Source organism: Cyprinus carpio, chromosome B25 (assembly GCF_018340385.1).
Source record: "Cyprinus carpio isolate SPL01 chromosome B25, ASM1834038v1, whole genome shotgun sequence".
Taxonomy (NCBI): domain Eukaryota; kingdom Metazoa; phylum Chordata; class Actinopteri; order Cypriniformes; family Cyprinidae; genus Cyprinus; species Cyprinus carpio.
Window position 1 is genome coordinate 8,777,920 of NC_056621.1, and position 21,053 is coordinate 8,798,972.

General features: G+C 35.5%; 1 protein-coding gene across 1 annotated transcript in view; it reads left to right on the plus strand.

Moving 5' to 3' along the window:
- The window catches only part of LOC109069815 (cytosolic carboxypeptidase 4-like), a 151,104-nt gene continuing 130,051 nt past the window's right edge, over positions 1-21,053 (plus strand). Inside the window, 4 exon segments of the mRNA XM_042752827.1 lie at positions 1-217; positions 13,368-13,435; positions 18,899-18,962; positions 20,545-20,691. Of these exon segments, the coding sequence (XP_042608761.1) occupies positions 142-217; positions 13,368-13,435; positions 18,899-18,962; positions 20,545-20,691 (355 nt within the window). The 5' untranslated portion in view covers positions 1-141.

The window sequence follows — 21,053 nt, forward strand, 5'->3', positions numbered from 1 at the left end:
GGTGTGACCCTTAAATTCAGGACTCAGTGAGTGGCCTAGAGGCAGAGGGAGGAGGTAGAAGCAGACAGGAATCTATACTGGACATACTTCCACTTTGTGTTACTTTTGGTCCTATATCCTGACCCTATTGACCATCCCAAGATGTACAGCTACAGTAAACCAGGTTACTTCACCTGGACAGCGACATTGAGAGAGTGTGGAAGCCTCACTAATGGGGGTAAGTGAGAAGATGAATCTCTGCAATGCTCTGAATGCACATCAAATCCTGCACTTGGCAAGAGCGTGCCATGTGTAAAGAGAGCTCCTACCGGAGCTTGCACATGTAAATGTCTTGCTTTGCTTGCACACAGGGATCTTTTGCAGCCTTTCACAGCTTTTGACCAGGTTGCATGAGCTTGATGCATCTAGCAGTTTTAAAAAAACTAAGTAGAGCGATCAGTAAAAAGATTTGTTGCAGAGGATCGCATGGGTACATTTACAAGATTTACCAGAATCAACCTTTGAATGCATGCTCGATTATCAATATAATCGGCCCGATTGATGCAGGCATACTCTTGTTGATGAGCAAAGATCTGCATGTGTGCTTAGGCACTGCTTTGTGATTGGTGAGCCAACAGGATGGGCGGAGCTCTTGCCTTTGGCATCCTGATCTTGGCACATCTCATGGATTTTGGGCAACCACATGGAATGCCTCAAGCCCCACCTGCTCTTTGCTTTTAACTGAGCTTAAGACGATATGAGTTATTTCCATCGACTCAAGACATTTCACAACGGTTGTATCGGGTTTTGTTTCTAAAATAAGCTCGACCTTCTCTCTTCATGTCACAAAGTGCCATGTCAGTCCTGTCAAAATTACATTATTTTTATCTTGCAGCCTCAACAGTGAACCCACCGGTTGTTATTTGTCCTCCTTGACCCCTTCATATGGTTAACAATCCATGAGTTTGCCTCTCAAATGTTGGGATACTTATGGTATTATGTCGCTAAACAAAGACCACTGCTGAGTGACAGTTACATCCCACAATGCAGCTGTACCAGGATAATTCCATTGAGAGACAGCGAAAGTGCTAAAGCTCCTCTGGCGTTAGGAAGTCCATGTCCCACAGGTGTGGGTTATAATTTATAGACTCTGTTTGTCCGGATTAGAGAGGGATTCAGTGGTATTGTGTGATGAAGTCACCTTGCCGCTTCTGGGGATGTGATAACTGCAACATTTGACGCTATTTCTTAGTTTATAGAACTGAATGTCCACATGCGTTGGTGTATGTGTGACACTATAGATGTTGTTTACACTTTTCAACAATATTGGTAAAAAAAGATACGTTCCCCTCTGTGTAATTTTAGCCATGGCTGTATTCACTGAGGCATTTAAATATTTGTTCATCTGCCGTGCCATTAGAGGCTTTAGGGAGATTAAGCCGAAAACCCAGCGGGTACTGCTGATGTGTCACTAACGCTGAACACTGCTAGGGGCTTCAGGGTCAAACTTTTTTTTTTTCATTATTATTAGCACATTATTCACAGAGCCAGAGTTGTTTTTGTGCAGAATGTTTTCTGATAGTGGTCGGTTTGAGCCTAGATAATGATGTCGGACTTTGGCCTCTTGAAGACATTAATTATTTTTGAACAAAAGAATAATGTGATAATCAGCTCTAATACCTGCACAGATAGAATGTTTGTTTTTTGATGTAGTGAATTAGCATTGTGCTAATGCCACTTTTCAAGTGGATACAATTAACCAAACGACTAAAATACAAGGTGCAGTTGTTTTATTATTATTATTATTTAATTATTTTTTGAAAGCAGGTTTCTAGTTTCCTCCTGAAGTACAAGGACAACTCATGTCATTTTCACCTATTCTTCATGATGCTTGCTTCATCAGAAGCTGTTGCCCTAATGGAGACGGCTTGGATTTGTTGGCTCCCAAAGGCATAAGGGAAGCTATTTGCCATTGCTGTTTATTTTATCATTGCAATTTTTTTTTTTTTTAAGACCTCACAAAAATCCTACTTAGAACAGGAATGTAACACATCATAGCCCTGTTGTCTTTTCAAATATGAGCCAAATATCAGCCAAATGCTAATGAAATATTGTAGAGTAAGTTGATTAACATGCAAGAACCAGATATGGAACACAACTTATATGGTTGACCTATAGAGAAGGAAGCCAAATGAAACCTTTGCAGTTCTGACCAAGCATTTGACCCCATCGTGAACTTTTATCATTGTAGCTTGAGCTGGGAGTGTTACCTTTCAGCTATTAATTCTTCTAATGATTTGCCAGATCACTTTTTTTTTTTGGATAGAAGCTCAGGAAGTCGTGCTTGAGGTGGAACTTTAAGTGACTCTCAGTAACCACTAGCTTGGCGTCTAAGGTATCTGGCTGTATTTCCCACAGCGTTAGGAATCATTTACTAACGACTGAGAGAAGCTTTTATAGAATGAGCATGGCAGTGGTATGGCACAAGCTATGCTGTGCACAGAGAGCTTTAAAAGTTTCTAAAAATTATTTGGCAGAACTTGACATGCGATCACGATTAAGGCAATGATTAAGGCAATGATTATTTACAGTGATAATTATTGAATTAAACTTTATTTTGACAACTTTTTCACCTTTTTATGCTTGAAGGTAAAATCCAGGCTGTCAAAATATGAAAGTAGTGTTTTATATTTATTTATTCTGACGCATGTTTTATCAGATGTGACGGTTGCTAAGCAATGAATTGTTGCCCAGGGAACAGTCAATTTGGGAGAATGAGACACTGGAAAATCTTTTTTCATTTCATAATAATTACCGGATTTGAACTAAGAAATGCTGTTGTGCTTTGAACTGAGGAAGGATGAATCAGATATTGCAAAGCATTTTGAAAATAGATCATTTGTGTCTAAAGTTAAACTTTTGGTTGGGAAACACAATTTTAGATAACAACAGTAATTTGTCTCTTAAACATTTTGTTTACCAGGTAAGTCCAACAGGAGTTTGTTAGTAGCAGGGTATTTTTTATTCTTCACAGCTGTAAAACCCCCCATGTATCCAAATTGGGAGTTTAGGCTCAGTGTCTGTTAGTTTTGAGGTCATCTATATGCTAATGTATTTCTAGCAGCTTTTGCAGATATACACATTTAAAATCTACAGAAAAATGACATTTGTCAAAACATTTCATTGAATCTTTAACTAGCTCTTGCCTTTTACTCCCCTTTAAGATGGCAAATACTGTAAATACAGGCAATGTGACCTTATTTTCTTCTGAATCACAATCTTAATGTCACTTAATAGCAGTCAATGACATAATAATGTCTTCATAATGTAGCTGCTATTTAATAGGAGGAGATTAGTCTAATTTTTTATGTAAAGGGCAGGCACTAAAATGCCCTATCAGCTGTTTATATGAAAAGGCTAGTTTTAATGTTATATAATTATAGTTTTCACTATATATCTGACTTGTTCATTATTACAGAGACCTTATAATCACACTCTTAGATGCTGCTACTGAGGATTTTCCTCTATTATTTATGCTGAATATAAGACATAATTGAAATAGAAGGGCCTTTTATCTAGATGATTATGATCCTCGTTTGGAAGAAATCTGAACAAGGGCTGGAACAGTTAAATTCAATCCAGGTATGCAGTGTAGGCGTCTTTGTTGAATGACCTGTAATAAAGTTATATCTGGTTTGAGCAGCTGGCCTTTTTGAGCAGGTGCATTTCTAAGCTTTTGACCAACGGTACGCCAGCATCCAGGGTCAAAGGTCAAGCATGGCTGCCTGTAACATTCATGACCTGTTGATGTTTGAAAACATTAAACAAAAACATTTGCACGTTCTTGTGCAAACTTGTCAAATACCGAAATATACATTACACAACTATTTACAGACGTACAAAAGTGCCAAGAACATAAATCATATATTAAATAAAAAATTAGAAAATAGAAAAAGAGATCTAGCAAGTTTGACAAGTTTTTCTCTGAACTCCGAGTTTACATTTCACAAGTTTACATTGTTTTGTTCCGACCATGGAATAAAAAATAACGCAGTGTGGGACTTTATCTCACACTTGTGTCTTTTTTTGTGTGTGTGTTTATATATTGCAACTCTCAGAAATTATTATGTTGGCAGATAGGAGTGTTAAAGGGGTCATATGATGCGATTTCAAGTTTTCCTTTCTCTTTGGAGTGTTACAAGTTGATTGTGCATAGATAAGATCCCTGAAGTTGCAAAGACTAAAGTCTCAAAACCAAAGAGATATTCTTTATCAAAGTTAAGACTCTGCCACACCCCCCTAAAATGGCTCAGTCAAACACGCCCCCACATATCTATGTCATGATGTGGAAATATTTGCGTAATGCCGCCCAAATGTTCACGCAAAAAAAGAAGGCGTGGTTTCATCAACTGCAGTTAGTGTTGAAGCAGCCATGTCAGGGAGATGCTGTGTGTAACTAGGCGAAAGCAAAAGCACTTTATTTTGCCTTCCGAAAGTAAATGCATTTAGGAATCTTTAAGATTACTTACAACAGAACAGCAATGCATTTTATAGACGACCGTTTCGTGAACCTAGGAGAGGAGGTAATTCTGACTTTTGTACGACAATCTGACACTTCTGAATCAGCTACTGTAAGTACGTTTTGTTATTAGTTGAAGTATCTGCTACTGACTGTTCAAATGCGGAGTTTTGCACGTGTGTGTGTGTGTGTGTGTGTGTGCGCGTGCGCATGTGTGAGAGAGATAGAGAGAAACAGGGTCACATCACAGAGTCAGTTATCTTAATCGTCCGTGGCTTGTGTACTGCAAACACGTATAGTATTCATGATTGTTTATTTTGTGTGTCTCTGTTCTCTGTTTTCTTTTTTGGATTGATGTTATGATTAAGGTTATTATTTTATTTATTTTCTTTTATTTTGTTTTGTGAGATGAAGCTTTATGGAAAGGGGTGTTACATTTCAGACGAGTGCTTGCGGTGTTCCGCCAATCACAATGCACTGGGTCAGTTGGCCAATCAGAGCAGACTGCGCTTGTCGGAAAGGAGGGACTTTGTAGAAAACGACTCGTTTGAGAGAGGCGGGGCATAGAGGACCTACAATAATGTACAGTATTTGAAAAAATATGTGTTTTTTTTGACCATTAAAGCATGTCAACATATTCTGTTACACCAAATACACAAGATAATGATCTTTAAAAAAAGCATCATATGACCCCTTTAACATGAAAATAAGTGTGTATCTTCACTATTACTTCAGAATACTTAACGTATCTCTATCTAATAAACATACATGAACCTATATTGAACCTGTATGTAAACTTGATTTTTTTTTTGTTTTTTTGCATTATTAATGCAGTAGTGTAGAGAAATGTCAACAGATGCAAAGGTCAATAACGCCTCTAGCTCTTTTAGTTTTTTGTTGATGATGTTATTGGTTGATTTTTATTGTAGGAGAGGTTTTTTTTTTTTTTTTCTTTTTTCTGCAGCTGATTGGTGACTCCTAATTTATCATTCTGGTCAGAAGTGAATAGCCGGGTTTCTTCCTTGGATCTCAGTGCTGAGAATGGAATATCAACTCTTTATGTTGTGATTTGTAGTGTAGTAACCGAGTCCATTGCCGGACTATTTTAAGAAAACATATGCAGTTACTGACATGTAATATAGGCCTCTACCTTTGATCCGGTGTGGGCCTGGAATTTCACTGACTTGATTAATGTTATCGATGAGAAAGCTGATTTTCCATAAATCCTCTGTTGATGATTTATGATTGACATGCAGAGGTGCTTTGTGTATGGGGTGTGCTTGAGTTGCATTATGCATTTGTCAATATAGAATATGCCGGTGTGGCTGGATGAACCTGTGTCCTTTAACTTGACTCAATGCCGAAGTTTGGCCGTGGTTCTTTGGAACTCGCTGTACTCCCAGCAGCTCCGGACAAGCTATACAGAGAGCCTGTGAACTTCACAGTGCCCTTTTCATTACAGTAGGAGATGAACTGATAATCCCAACCTATCATTTCAGATTTGTCTGCATGGCAGAGGTGCCAACCAGAGCCTCCCTAAGCACTTACTGAGAGAAAAGTCCATCTTTGTTGAACACACATTCATCAACATCAACTTTTGACTGCCCATAAGTGGCTCTAAATAAGAAGCAGTGTTGGGGATGTAATGCATTACAAGTAACGCAAGTTACATAATAAGATTACCTTTTCAAGTAAGTTAGCAGTTAGCAGTTTGCAATGGAAGGGGTTTTGTTTCTTGTCTTAAGCCTCTTACTCTTTAGCCTAGTCAAACATGAAGATCAAAAATGTTTTTAAATAGAGCTCCATACTCGAGAGAAATGTTGAGTGATGCTAGGGGGGCAGGATGTGAATAGAGAACATCTCGCACCATCATCTAATTAGTTCAGTCTTTTGCTTTGGATGCGTCAGAGTTGATGGCAAACTGTCCAGCTTTCTGAGAAATGCTGCACTCATTAGATATGAGTTTTCCTGTGCTGTGACTACAACCTTTTTGATGCATGATAATTTCTTTTAAATGTGTTTCATGCTGTTCTTGTTATCTGTGGAACAACAATATTGACATGACTCGGTACATTTAACTCCATTTTGATATAATGTGTTGTCACTGTGGCATGTTAAGTCATGTTTCATATACTGCCCTCTAGTGTTTAAACATCATATTGTGTGTGTGAGAGACGCTTTTTCACATTTTATTATTTATTTTAAATTGTTTGTAAAATCACCATTGCAAACTCAATTTATCAGCATTAGTTTCATGGCTAAGTTGATGTTCATACATTCAGATGATATTTTCAGATGTAGAAAAGCATTTGCATGCCTCCTCTTTAATAAAAACTTCCAATGCGTTTCGATGGGAGTTGATTAACAAATTACACCAGTTTGTTTTACACATGGTCGGGTTACAAGACCATATTCCAACATGGCTTTGATTGTTATGCCAGTCTCATTGCTCTCATTATAATGGCTCATTTTACCCAGCTCCCATTTACTGTGGCATGGTAATTTTACTTCAAACTGTTCTTCCAAACAAGCTTCCATTGTGCCAAATAGCCAAATTACTACACAAAGTGTCAAACTGTAACCCTTTGCAGTGCTCAGGCAAGATTTTTTAAATTAATTTGGCACAATTCCTCCCTGTAAACTCATATCAGTTCAGATGAGAATTACTTTCTAAACAATCCTGGTGTTTATCCAAATCTCTAAACTGCAGAAAGATTGTTGTCATAACCAATTTCCTCTCATGGACTTGCACTAAAATAAAATCCTAAGGCCTTGATCACAGCTGCAATTAGCAAGAGCTGCTAATTCTTATTTTAGCCTGGGAACAAATGGTGGGGTGGAAACTCACTCAGCTCTGAAACCCGAACTTGTGAAATACGTCTCAAGTCGGATAATGACTGACCGGGTCACTCGGAACAGGACAGAGGTGAAGATGGATGCTGTACCAGGAGCTGTTGTTAGCATGTCGTGCGTCAGCTCATCGCTGTACGTCTGGGAAAGAGTCAAGGTCCCTTCTGGGTATCAGGCTTCTGTTACCCAAAACACAGAACCCGAGTTCTGGGATCACTAATTTTAGTTTTAGTTTTAGCAATTAATAACACACATCTGACTGGGTTGAAAATACTTACTGTAATTCCACTTGAATGTGCGAAGTTGTGTGTTGACGTTCTCTGAAGAGTGTAAACACTGTGGCACTTTCAAAATTCCTGTTTGTTTTAACATACAGACGTGTCAAATAAGTGTTCAACCGATAGCATGAGTTTAGTAGGATCACCTGTTTCTCTGGCAGATTGTTTGTGTGGTTGAAGTGTTTTGATTTTTGTTTGATTTTTTATTATTATTCATCTTTATAATATAACTATTATTATTATTATTATTACAATAATAACTCTAAATTGTATTTTTGTTTCTTATATAATTACAATTTCTTTAGCATGATTATTTTTAATAAAAATTGTTTCTTTTATTTTTAAAGATTATTTTTAATAAAAAACATTGTTATTATTATAATTTTCAAATTTTTCTTATAAATAATTAAAATTTCTTTAACATGATTATTTTTTAATAAAAAACATTATTATTAATATTATTATTAATATTATTATTATTTGTCTAATTAAACGTTTAGCATTATTAATATTACTGTTATTGTTATTATTGTTATTAATTACATTATCATTATTGTATTTATTTCTCATTATTAAATTTGCATGATTAAATGTTTGTTTATTATTATTATTATTATTGTTGTTGTTGTTGTTGTTATTACAGCAAAAACTGGTCTATATTTTTTTCTTTTATTTTTTTCTATTTTTTCTTCTTAATTGTAATTAAATTCTCATCATCATTGTCGACAACAACAACATTATTATTATTATTACTACATCATAAACAACTCTATTGTAGTTATTAATATTGTATGTATCTTTATATATATTTTTTTATTTCTTCTATCTTTATTTTTATTAATTGTATATTAAATTTTCACCAGCAACAATAATAATAAATATATATTTTTTTATATTTGTTTTTTTTCTATTTTTATTCTTAATTGTAATGAATTAGTTCTCAAAAACAATAATAACACCTCTTCAGCCAAGTAATATAGATCATTTTAGGTTTCAAGTGTACCTGAGTTTAGAATCAGTTTTATTATTAAATGTGTGTTGTTGTTTTTTATTATTCATTTCAAATTTAAGTTACTTTTATGGCAGTGTTAAAAAAAATGTTTATGGATAGTTTATGGATTTAAGCGAAAAGTTGACGAAGTTGAAAAATGCTAATGCAAATAGTCAGCTACATATGGTATGCCTTCCCTCTGCAAAGATTACTCAGCTTTTTTGTATGCTGACAGCCGTCTGTTTTGGCTCCTTAAACATAAACAAAATCACCCTGACTGTAGAGGAAGGACTCAGGTTACTGCCAGTGAATCAGCTAATGAAAACGACGCACATAAGCCTTCATCAGCTGCTGACTATAAACATTCTTCTTTGATTGGAACATTAATGCAAAACGGTTTGATGACGCAGAGCAAATGAAACGGCATGACAGGTGCTGCGCAAGTTAAGACCTATTCAGAGTTCATCATGAGGTGGTCAGGTAAATTAGTTTTTCACAAATGTACTTTTAATCTCAAATTGAATCTCGAGTTGAAAGTATCCAAGCAACTGAACTATACAGATGCCCTCTTTTACTAAATGGAAAGCCTACCCATTTAGTGGTCAATTCAGGCCAACTTTTTGTCAGTCTGGTTATAGGTTTGCAGTGTTGCATTTGTAGGGTGCCTATCCTCGCTTTGATTTCTCTGAACAACATCTTGATCTCATCAGTTGCACTAGAGCTGTCATCGCCCAGGATTCATGTCCTCTACTTACGTTCAGTTTCCTAAAACAGTGGTATAAATAGCTGTGTGTTTGCAGCCGGACACAATATTCTTGCTTTGGCCTGATGGGACATTTAAGTCATCTTCTGCATAATAGTGTAGTTGGCAGATTAAATTGTGCACATGATTGAGATAATTATAAGGTCTGAGAGATGAAGGGCGGGTGTACATTTGTAGAGATACTGTGCTGCTTTATTCCCATGACGATTTAGCCCTAAAGAGATAGATAGTTCACCCAAGAATAAAAATTGTTGTCATACTTACTCAAATTAAATAATTGTGGTCATTGTTTTCTTTGACGTTACAATGGTGATGGACACAAAAGCACCTTATTCTTATTCTAAAACTTATTCTATTCAACTAGTTACATTATAGGTCTTTTGAAGCCATACTAATATAACTTTTAATTATGATACAACTCACGTTAAATCACTGCGTTTGAGTCATTGAGTTGAACTCAACACCTCCAGATTCAAAAGATTTGACTCGAATTAAAAAACAAATTAAAAATTAGTCATCGCTAGTTTCCCTCATGAATATTAAAAAGATTTTCATTCAGTTATGATGTAAACTTCTGTAGCTATGTTCCTCAAATTAAAATTGTATTATGACTTAAGAAGATTACATGTGAGTCATATGGGCCACTTTTATGATGCATTTATGATGTTTTTTAGTCATTTGGAACATTATAGCCCATTTTAATTATGTGGAAACGAGTGAGCAAGATGTTCATAAAAACTATTTGAAAGCTAGCTTTATGTTTTAAAACGCGTTTGCGTCAGTGAGTTGGATTCAAGAACCAAGGAATCATTTGGACCGAATTTGTGAGCCATCTGATTTGAAAGATTCAATTCAAAAGAAAGATTCATTATAAATTTGTCATCATGGCTTTTTCTCATTAACGTTAAATAGATTTTCAATAAATAATGACGCAGATGTCTGTATGTTCATCACATGAAATTATGGCTTCAGAAGATTACAAATTGGTCACATGGACCACTTTTTTGATCATTTTATGGTGCCTTTTGGACACTGTAACTTCATACAAGCCACTTTCATTGTATGGATACGAGTGGACATTCTCCACACAACTGACATAAACAAAAGTTAAACAGGTTTTGATCTATAAGAAGGTGAGTTATGACAAAAATTTAATTCCTTTACATAATATTGGAAGTGCTGTGTGCACATGCGTCTTTACTTGGAACAAATGGCCCCCAAAAAAACCTTCCTACCGAGACTGAAGGCAGAAAATTTCTTGGCATCGATTACACACACCGTCCTTCCGCACACTTTCACCACATGTAGCTTTGCCAAAAAGCTGTCACTCACGAGCTTTGGGATGGCTTGGCTTGCTTTTTTCCAAACCGTCAGCATTTTGTCCTTGCATGATCACGCGCTGAATATGCTAATTCATGCGGTAGCATAACCTATAAAGAGAGTAGGTGTAGTGTTTAGAGACACAAAACTGTTACAAGTACCAATTATCCTCAGTAGTCATTTTGTAGTATTATTGTTATTATAACTAATTAGATTATTATTTTATGACATTAGAAAACAGGCTATTAACTGAGGTTTCCATATGAGAAAGCTCCATTAACGTGATTGCAGTCTCTCTTAGTTTGTATATCTATGAGTCGTCCAACAGCTACTCGTGTATTCATGTGTGAACGCATGTTTGCGTATTTATTCCATGTTAAAGCACTCTGTCATATGTTGATGACACTCATGGCACTGCATGTGGAAAATTATAGCTGTAACATAACTCGAACACAAGCAACTGTACTGTAATAATGTCTGAGCCCACGGAATCTCTATATAGAGACGTTATGACCTGAACCTGCTTTATAGACTGAAGCAAACTTGCAGGTATTGGTTTTCTATCATTATTTTGTTTTAGTTGTATGTGCACCCCTTGCAACCGAAGTTTATGTCTTTTTCATATCTCAGGAGACTAAATTTCTAGGTTTTCTTTCTTAAATTCCTTTGGAGCAATGCAAATAGAAACAAAAGTGACTATTGGTGACATACCTGTACAGTAATTGTGGATTGCATGACCCAGATAAAATAAATATTATAGATATATATATATATATATATATATATATATATATATATATATATATATATATATATAAACAACATTGCAATTGTGAAAAATCATATATTTTGTATTGTGAGATATGTCATAATTATTAAAAATAGGGCACAATGACTGTGTCAAGGTTACTTCTGAATGTATTGTTGTCTTCTTATTAGGAGAAAAATCTTGATTTGCTTTGCGTTTATTCTCATTGCAGTTTATATAACAGGTCTCATTTGCTATACCCCCCCCCCCCCCATTGGATTTGTATGTAATTCATTTTTTCCTTTACACCAAAGCAAACAAGTCAATTATATTTTCTTGTAGAAGATTGTCCCCTTTTGAAGTTTTTGAAACTTCTAGCCAATCACATTTGCTTTTGCACGTATTAATCTGCTAAATGTAACTTTAAGCCAAAACAAGATAAGCAATAAAGCTGCTGTAGGCATTTTGCGTTTGGTAACACAAAAATATATTTCATTGTTTGTTCCTGGCATTAGATGCCCTTTTGTCTCAGCTAACATAAATATGTTTTAAGAATGTTTTGATGATGTCTTCATTTGGTTATGACAATGTTATTTCTGAATGTTCTCTAAAAGTTTAAAATGTTACTTTTGAATGTTCTCTGTATGTTCTGAACTAGTAGAAAGTAGTAACAGAAAAAAAGTTACATTCAGATGACGTTCCATAAAGTGTATGTATACTGTATGTGTGTGCATATATAAACATAACATTTAAGGTTCTGTGAACACTTTCATTAAGTAATTGAAACATTTTTTTTTTTCTTGGTTATGCGAACGTTAGAAAACATGAAGGGAATTTTCCATTTAAACCTTTTTGCAAACATTATGGTAGCATTACTTTTGAATGTTCTCTGTACTGTTTAAAAAGATAAAGTTCTGAAACAAGTAGTAACGTCAAATGTCATCCAGAATGTCTAACCATCTAAGGGAAGTCATGGCCTAATGTTTAGAGTGTTGGACTTGCAATTCAAGGGTTGTGGGTTCGAGGCTCGGGCCGGCAGGAATTGTAGGTGGGGGGAGTGAATGTACAGCGCTCTCTCCGCCTTCAATACGACGACTGAGGTGCCCTTGAGCAAGGCACCGAACCCCCAACTGCTCCCCGGGCGCTGCAGCATGCTCCAGGTGTGTGTTCACGGTGTGTGTGTGTGTTCACTGCTGTGTGTGTGCACTTTGGATGGGTTAAATGCAGAGCATGAATTCCGAGTATGGGTTACCATACTTGGCTGTAGGTCGTCACTTTCACTTTTTTTTTCACTTTCACTAACATTCTAGTAATGTTAGAGGGAGAGCCTTTAACTTTGACTGAACCTTGCCAGAACATTAGCCGAAGTTCTGACAACATTCCCTGTTAGCCAGGATGGCAACAAAAACACAGCTGTGAGTGTGTCTCCCACACTAATCACGTTCATTTACTCCGCTGAGATTCATTTCAGGGGATAGATCATCTTTATAATGTCAGTGCCAGGCCATGTTTAAGCACAGCTTGACTATATTAGCTCTCTCACGCATGCACACACACTCTCGCTTACTTCTCTTCTTTATCTCTCTCTCTCTCCCTCTCACACACACACACACACTAGAAGATTCCTCAGCCTCTTGATATCCCTCCAGGCCGTGTCCTCTCTCCTGTGAAATGCTCGGCTTGGTTTAATCCCTGTGTCTCGTCAGGCCCTTTTAATAGGAGCCTCATCTCAATGTCCGTGCACAACTGGAGCAGCCCGCGGGTTTATCTGAGGGAGATAGAGTTTCAGGCGGCAAGCTGAACCCCTCTCGGCTTTAACTGTACCCGTCTGTCTTGTTAAAGCACAGAGGGAGAAGGTGCTGCCTCTGTGTCACTCTAAACCCTCTCTTTCATTTCTCCTTCCTCTTTCCGTTCTTCAGCACGATCGAGGCCCACCATGGCGGTGCCGAGCTCCAGTGGACTCGAGGTCCTCATCAGCACGTTGCAGGTAAGCGCGCATTGTTTGTGAACAAGTGCATCTGGATTCTCTCTCGTTCTTTGACATGTCAAGCATAGGAACGGCCCACAGATGCAGGCAGGCGCACTGGGAACACTACACACACATGCAGGACACTTTCCATGTGATGACTGAAAAAGATAAATGACATGGTCTCTCAGTACCATAAAAAGTACCCGGCGGTTAATGTAAACATGTTTATCCCCTTGAGGCGACTTTACGTTAATGTGCGCAATGGAATACATCGCTTTAAATTTTAGATAGCATTTGTGGAAATTACTAAGCAACTTTTTTTCAAGACTTAGTTTTTTGTTTTGTTTTAGTTTGTTACACTAGACAAAATTGCCATGCGCATTGGATTATACTAATACCTAGTGATTAGAGGGAGCATCACGCAAACTCTTTAGGTGCATTGCCATTTAGAAATATCCTTTGCAGACTTCTATGAATAATATAATACCATAAAATGTTCAATTATAGTGAGATTTCGTCTTGTCAGATCTCTGAGTTTAGCCGCTCCATATAAAATACAACAGCTTATTACTACTGACATCAATTTAAACATGATGGTATTTGGAGCAGAACTTTTTCTCAACAAATATTATAAATAAATGGACCAAACAATACTTACACTGTCAGTAAAAGAGAGAGGGAGAGAGAAATTCAATTCTGTTTTATATTTTTTACATTAAAAATTTAATTAATATTCTTTTTTATTAAAGCCAAGTATGAATATCATCAAGTTAGTGTTTTTGTGAATTTGTTTGGTAGATAATAACTTTGTTGTTTACTTTTTTTTTAATTAGTCTTCCCGTTAACGCAGTATATTGTTCATTCAGAACACCGAACACAAAAAGCATATTTTGTCATATTTTGCAATATTTGCCTTGTTTTGTTTTTGTAATTTTTTTGTAAATGTATTTTGTACAATTCACTGCAGAATGCCACGATCCACATTTGTCAGAATAAAATATTCTAGAGAGCCATGTGATTAAGTTAAATGAATAAATTTGATAATGTGTCTTGTATATGCAGATTTGATTGTGCTGTTGTGTATGCTGTTTTGTGTATGGTTTAATTGAAACCATTGAGAGAGAGTAATAGCATAACTGCAAGCATCAATATAATCGTTCTTGTTGGTTTTAAATGAAAGATGTGTAGAGAAGTTTTTGTTTATTGTTTTCCATATCTGTTTTGAGGATTTTTTTTGCTCTCAAAATTTTTATTATAATTTTATTGTGCATTTAAATGTGATTTTTATCTACTTCCACAGCTTGCGGTGACTGATTTCATATCAGTGATTTGTATATATCAGTTGCTGCCAATGAGCCGCTGAGGCCTTATATGCTCGCAGGAGGGCGACGTGCCGAATTCCCGATAACTTTCTACCTCTTGCATGAAAATCAAACTCAGAAGGGCAGAAATTATTTAGTGTATGCGTCAAAGCGCTTAATTGAGAGTGAAAACCATAATATGAGATTTATTCCCCCTATGCCGATAAGAGCGTTGTAAGGAAAAGTGGAAAAGCAGTTTGGAAGGAAACAAGTGCAGCAATGAGCTCAGTGTGATTAAACGCAAGCTTTAAAAGGTTTCTGATCTCAGCAGAGGGAAAAACGTATACTGCTTTGAAGGGACAGAGAACGAATAACATTATAGACTTGAGTGCATGTCTAAATGTTATTGTTAAAGCGAATTATCTTAATCATATAATCCTATAAAGGATCACTAGTTATTTTATTTTATTTTATTTTTTTAACTAGTATATTGTTCGGATCCATTACATTGTAGTCTGAACTAAAATATAAATTATATATTAATATATATGTGACCCTGGAGCACAGAACCGGTCTTAAGTCACACGGGTTTATCTGTAGCAATAGCCAACAATACATTGTATGTGTCAAAATTATTGATTTTTCTTTTATGCCAAAAATGATTAGGATGTTAAGTAAAGATCATGTTCCATGAATATATTTTGTAAATTTCCTACCATAAATATATCATAGATTTTTTTTTTTACTATCATAGATAGACCATAGATTTTCAAATAATTGTATCTCAGCTCACAGTCAAATATTGTCCTCCTAACAAACGATACATCAATGGAAAGCTTATTTATTCAGCTTTCAGATGATGTATAAATCTCAGTTTCAAAAAACAGAGCCTTATGACTGGTTTTGTGATTCAGGGTCACACTTTATTTTTTGTTGTTGTTTGTTTGTTTGTTTTTGGAAAATACTGTAATATTCTTTTTTTTATCATTAATTTCAATACTAGACATTTTTAGTATTTTAAATATTTAGTATAATTTTTAATAGTGACATTGTATATGTAACTGATTATAGAATGTTTGTATTGTGTGTGTGTGTGTGTGTGTGTGTGTGTGTGTATATATATATATATATATATATATATATATATATATATATATATATATATATATATATATATATATATATATATATATATATTATATATATATATATATATATACTTCAATACAATGAAGTGGGTCAAAACCTTTCATCAAAGTTGTCCTAAGACAAGAACACATTTTGTTCTAGATTTTAGGACAACTTTGATGAAAGGTTTTGACCCACTTCAAATGTTGATATATATATATATATATATATAGATATATATATATATATATATATATATATATATATATATAATACATACATACACATTGTTGTTATTTTTGGTTTTTTATTGTACCTTAGTTTGTATTTTATGTTGAAATTTTTATCGTTGCGGATGATTGGCTTTGGTGTTTTGGCATAGGATGTGAATAATTGTGTCCTTTATTTTAAGGTAGACTGACAAGGGTAGCTAGTTATGTATTTAGTGTTAGTTAAAGTCAGCGTGTCGCCTTCCTCCAGCCATGACTGGCATCAAATGTAGCAATAAGTCCCAAATTCACTGTCCTTGACATGGAGCTGTTGGTGCCTGAAATGGGATTCCTGCTAATTCAAATTGAGACTGACACAGACGCTCAGGGTGCCGTGTCGGAGTTAGTTTTTTCTTCATATTCTTCCTCTGCTTTTCCCTTCCTGTTTTATATCTCTCGTATGACTTGCAGAGGCAGGTCCTGCCTTTGGTGTGTAAGATGTACTAAATCATTTTGAAGCTGTGTCAGAATAACTTTTAATAGATTTCCTGCGCTATTCAGAATTGTTTGGCCTGAAAGGACCGGCTCCCAGCCAAAGCTCTCCCGGCTCGCTCCTGCCACCCTCCTAAAAGTTAATGGTGTGCACTGAGAGGTAGTCAATACTCCTCATTAGAGTATTAAAAATGAATGGGAATATGAAATGTTTCACTTTCAAGTGGTTCCTGAGTATATTACCGCACTTCCTTCTTCCGACTGGCAGATGGGAAACATTAGTGCTTTCTGATTGTAGTTTGGCATAGGTGTTGCCGGACTAAAAAAGATGCTATTATTAATAATTTCAAGTACTGTTGGATTATTCTGTTAAAAGATTGTTGGGCAAATAATGCTCTAATGATGTGCCAGCTGGCTCTCTATGCTAGTCACACTCATTAATGTTGAGTAATTAACATGGTTGCATGGAATTAGCCCAGATGGTGATGACGGGGCCATCGATTTTCACACGCTCAGTTCTACTAGTGTAAAAGTTCATCCTTGTGAGTTGTGGTTTCTTCATTAAAACCAGTCACCTTCAGGGGCAGAAATTAATGGGGGTATATGGAGCGAAAATGCCACAGAGTGTGTCAAAAATGCCCTAGAAGTAAAATGTGGAGGGCTAAAAATGTCCTTACAATGAATTCATTTGTTCTTTATCAGTAACATTTCAGATTTTTCTATTTTATGTGTCATAGTTCTAGAGATTTTGAATAAAACATTGGTTTAATTAAGAAATTTGGCATAAATGTGTGTGCTTTTATGCTTTTAGAAAAAGTATGCCCTCATAAATGTCAAAAAAGCCCCAGAAATAAAGTTCAAGCAATAGTTCCCCCAAAAATCATACTAATCCTCAGGTGTTTCCAGGTTTTATGATTTGTTTGATAACATGTCTTGATGGCTTTTTAGCTTAAGGAATAAAACAGCAAAACAACAACAACACTGTTGTGCTCTAAAAAATGACCAAAAAGTACCATAAAGTTATAAAAGTGATCCATACCACCCATGTGCTACCTTTAGACTCTTCAGAAGTCTGAAATTTAAATCAGAATTTGATCAAAAATAAAAATAAAAAATAAATATTCTCCAAAATTGCTCTCATTCAACATAACACTGATGTAACACTCTTGGTTTGGTGTCCAATGCATGAAATATCATTTATCCCATAAATAATCATTGATTACAAACCTGTTCCATATTTGAATGTGTGTGAAAACACAAGAGATTTGGGAGCTTGTGTGAAGTAGCATTTAATTAATGAATTAAAAATATAGTGGCACTGCTCATCTAAAAGGCTTAAATAATATATTATAATATAATATATATTAATATAAAATGTATTTTTATTTTTAAATAATGTTTTCCCTTAGTCAGGTTGATCAGGAGATTTTAAACAATTTAAAAACAAAAAATAAATCTAAACTTGCAGTCATTTTTTCTAAAATAAAATAAATCCAGAGCGATTTATTTTTGGTAATTGATTGATTTGATTGATTGATTTGACTATTATAATAGAGGCAAGCAATATGCCTCCACACCCACAGAAACTAGCCCTATTGACTTTTAAAGTGTTCCTGTGGTTCAGTGGTAGAGCATTGCGTTAGCAGCGCAAAAGGTTGTGGGTTCAATTCCCAGAGAACACACATACTGAAAAAAAAAAAAAAATACATAAAATGTATAGCCTGAATGCACTGTAAGTCACTTTGGATAAAAGCGTCTGCTAAATGCATAAATGTCAATGTAAAGTACATGTATGTACTTTTATGCTCTGCTGACACTGCTCTCTTTTGTCAGTTGACTAATGTGGGTAAGAGTGACAGCTCCCTGGCAGGACACATCTCTTTGCGGTGCAGTTGGCTGTGGAGATCCCTAATAGGATTCAATAGCTACTGTCAGAAAGACACGGCCAGCACAGATGCAGGCAGGACAATGTTGTGTTCTCTCTCTCTTTCTGTCGTTTTTCCCTATAATGAGAGCTGAAGCTTGAATCCCCAGCTGTGGAGTTCCTTCTCTGAGGATTACAGCCCCCAACCGCCTACCCATCAACTGCTGCTGCTTTTAACCACGCCGGGGTACCAGCCCCAATGTATTCTGATAATGCCGGAGGATTTATGCTGTGCCAGCCAGGAAGCACTCAACACTTTATATCTCACATGGGGCGTGAATAGTGATGTCATCTGCGAATGCTTTATTGGAGCGCTTAGATTGTTTTGTGGTTGTTGAGCCAAATTTTGTGTGGACGCTATAGGAAGTCTTAATGCAGAGGCCAGGTTGAGCTTTTAAGCGTGCTGCACTTTCTGTTCTCTTTTCAGAACGCTGGAGACAAGGAGAACATGCTAAACATCCTCAACGTCCTGGATGAACTGTTGTCAGCAGGTGAGACGCCCTTTTTTCTACAGCCAAATGTTTTCTGTCACATCTCTGCACTGATTGCAAGTGTGCTGGAATTTGTTTCATCAACCAGGAGGAGTGAAACCACTTGGTGTGTCAAATAAAGCCACAAACCACTTATATATGGGTGTTTTCAACTTTGGGCCCTTGCATGTCCTAGGGATTGATTTGTATGAAGCTAACATATATTTAAACTTTTGTTGAAATATTGAAATATTTATTTGTCATCATTTGTATAATATTTATTTTATTTGTTTTTTATGAAGCTTAATTATATTTTAAATTTTGTGATGAAAAGAAAAGGTTATATTTTTATTTTATTTTTTATTATGATGATTTTTATATATGTTTTTATTACTTTTAAGCATGCCTTCACCTATTTATTTTTGCTCCTTTTTTTTGTTCTGAACCCAGATTTTCCCAAAATATATAATGTGATGTCATAATATTTTATTTATTTATTAGAATTTTTTAAAATAAATTTTTTAATTTTAAATTATTATATAGATAGACATAAGGTCAGTTTTATTTTATTTTATTGTATGTGTTGTTTTATTTTCTAATCTATGGTGTGGTTTCATTTAAATAAAAAAAAATGTTTGTTGTGTTTTTTTTATTTGTTATTGTATTTGGTTATTAAGGATTCTAAATATAACACATAACCTGAAAAAAACAACAACAAAAAAACAACAATAAACAAGGTAAATGGCACTTTTCCAAACATCCTGTTGAATATGCAAAATGTGTGAATATTATGTTTGTGTGTATTTATACTATACAAAATGCTAGTTATGAAATTAGGCCTAGCAAGATAAAGAAACCGTTTTAGTTAAAGTAGTTGTTAAATATTGTTCTTGCTACATAATACGGATAAGACAATCACAACTATATAGATAAGACAATCACAACACTAAAAATGCCCTGTGAAGAAACAACCATGTACAGTTAAAGATTACTCTCTACTTGTTCATGCACATTTCAATTTGTGTACTGCGTGGGCAATTTTTTTTTTTCCTCATTTGTAGTTTGCTTTAGATGAAAGTATCTGTTAAGTGAATACATGTAAATAAAGTACTTGATTTAAGTCAGGACACCTTGAGAAGACGGGAAAAAAAATTGTTGAAAATCCACAATAATCCAGAGGCATTACCTTCAAAACCAAATCTTTTAAAGCAGTCTTAATAACATTGAAAATACTGGTGAAAGGAGACGTGACGTCAATTCACATTTCTCCCAGGATCTAATTATATAAACTCAACTGTTTCAATGCTATTTATTTCCATATCTTGGCCTTATTTTTGTCTGTTATTCACCAACAAATCTACTGAATAATACTCTTGTAGAGGTGGAACAGCATACTAATCCTGTAATTTGAAATTAATTCACTGCAAAGTAATTAGCCAAATTTATTCAAGTTCTAATCAGCACAAATTTTCATAAGTTCTGAAAGAAAGTCGAAAATAAACCCAGACATCATCTTGCGATAGAACGCCAGTGGCAAAATTGGCGTACGAGTTATCAGCCTAAATTTGACATTTTGTGAAATGATGGCGGCTGTTTCCTGTAGGCACGGACAGACGGATTCATCACATGATATCAAAAGGAGGCAGCGAGGCCCTGCTGACGGCTCTGGTGAACTCAGCCCGCAGCTTCACTCCCAACTACACCATCCTACTGCCGCTGCTGCACCTGCTGGCCAAAGTGGGCTACCGAGGTGAGTGATGAGGAGGCGGGGCTAGGAGAGAAGGGGAGGAGACAGACATTTTTCTTTTATTTGAGTATGATGGTGTTATTTTGCTTGTGACAAAATATGTAAACATTCTCAGGTAAATATTAGGTGCGGCTCAAATCACGTACTTGTGCACGATTCTATGACATTTTGTAGTATGAATATTGAGAGGAGTGTGTTCACACTAAAAAAATTTCAAAAGGAAAAAGTGCACTTGAAATACCCAGATGATGCACTTAAATACTGCACACATCATGCACTCAGCTGTGTCAGTTTTAATTACGTCACAAATTCGTACACTACATGGTTTAGTATTATTTTTATACAATCATAGAATTTATTGAGAT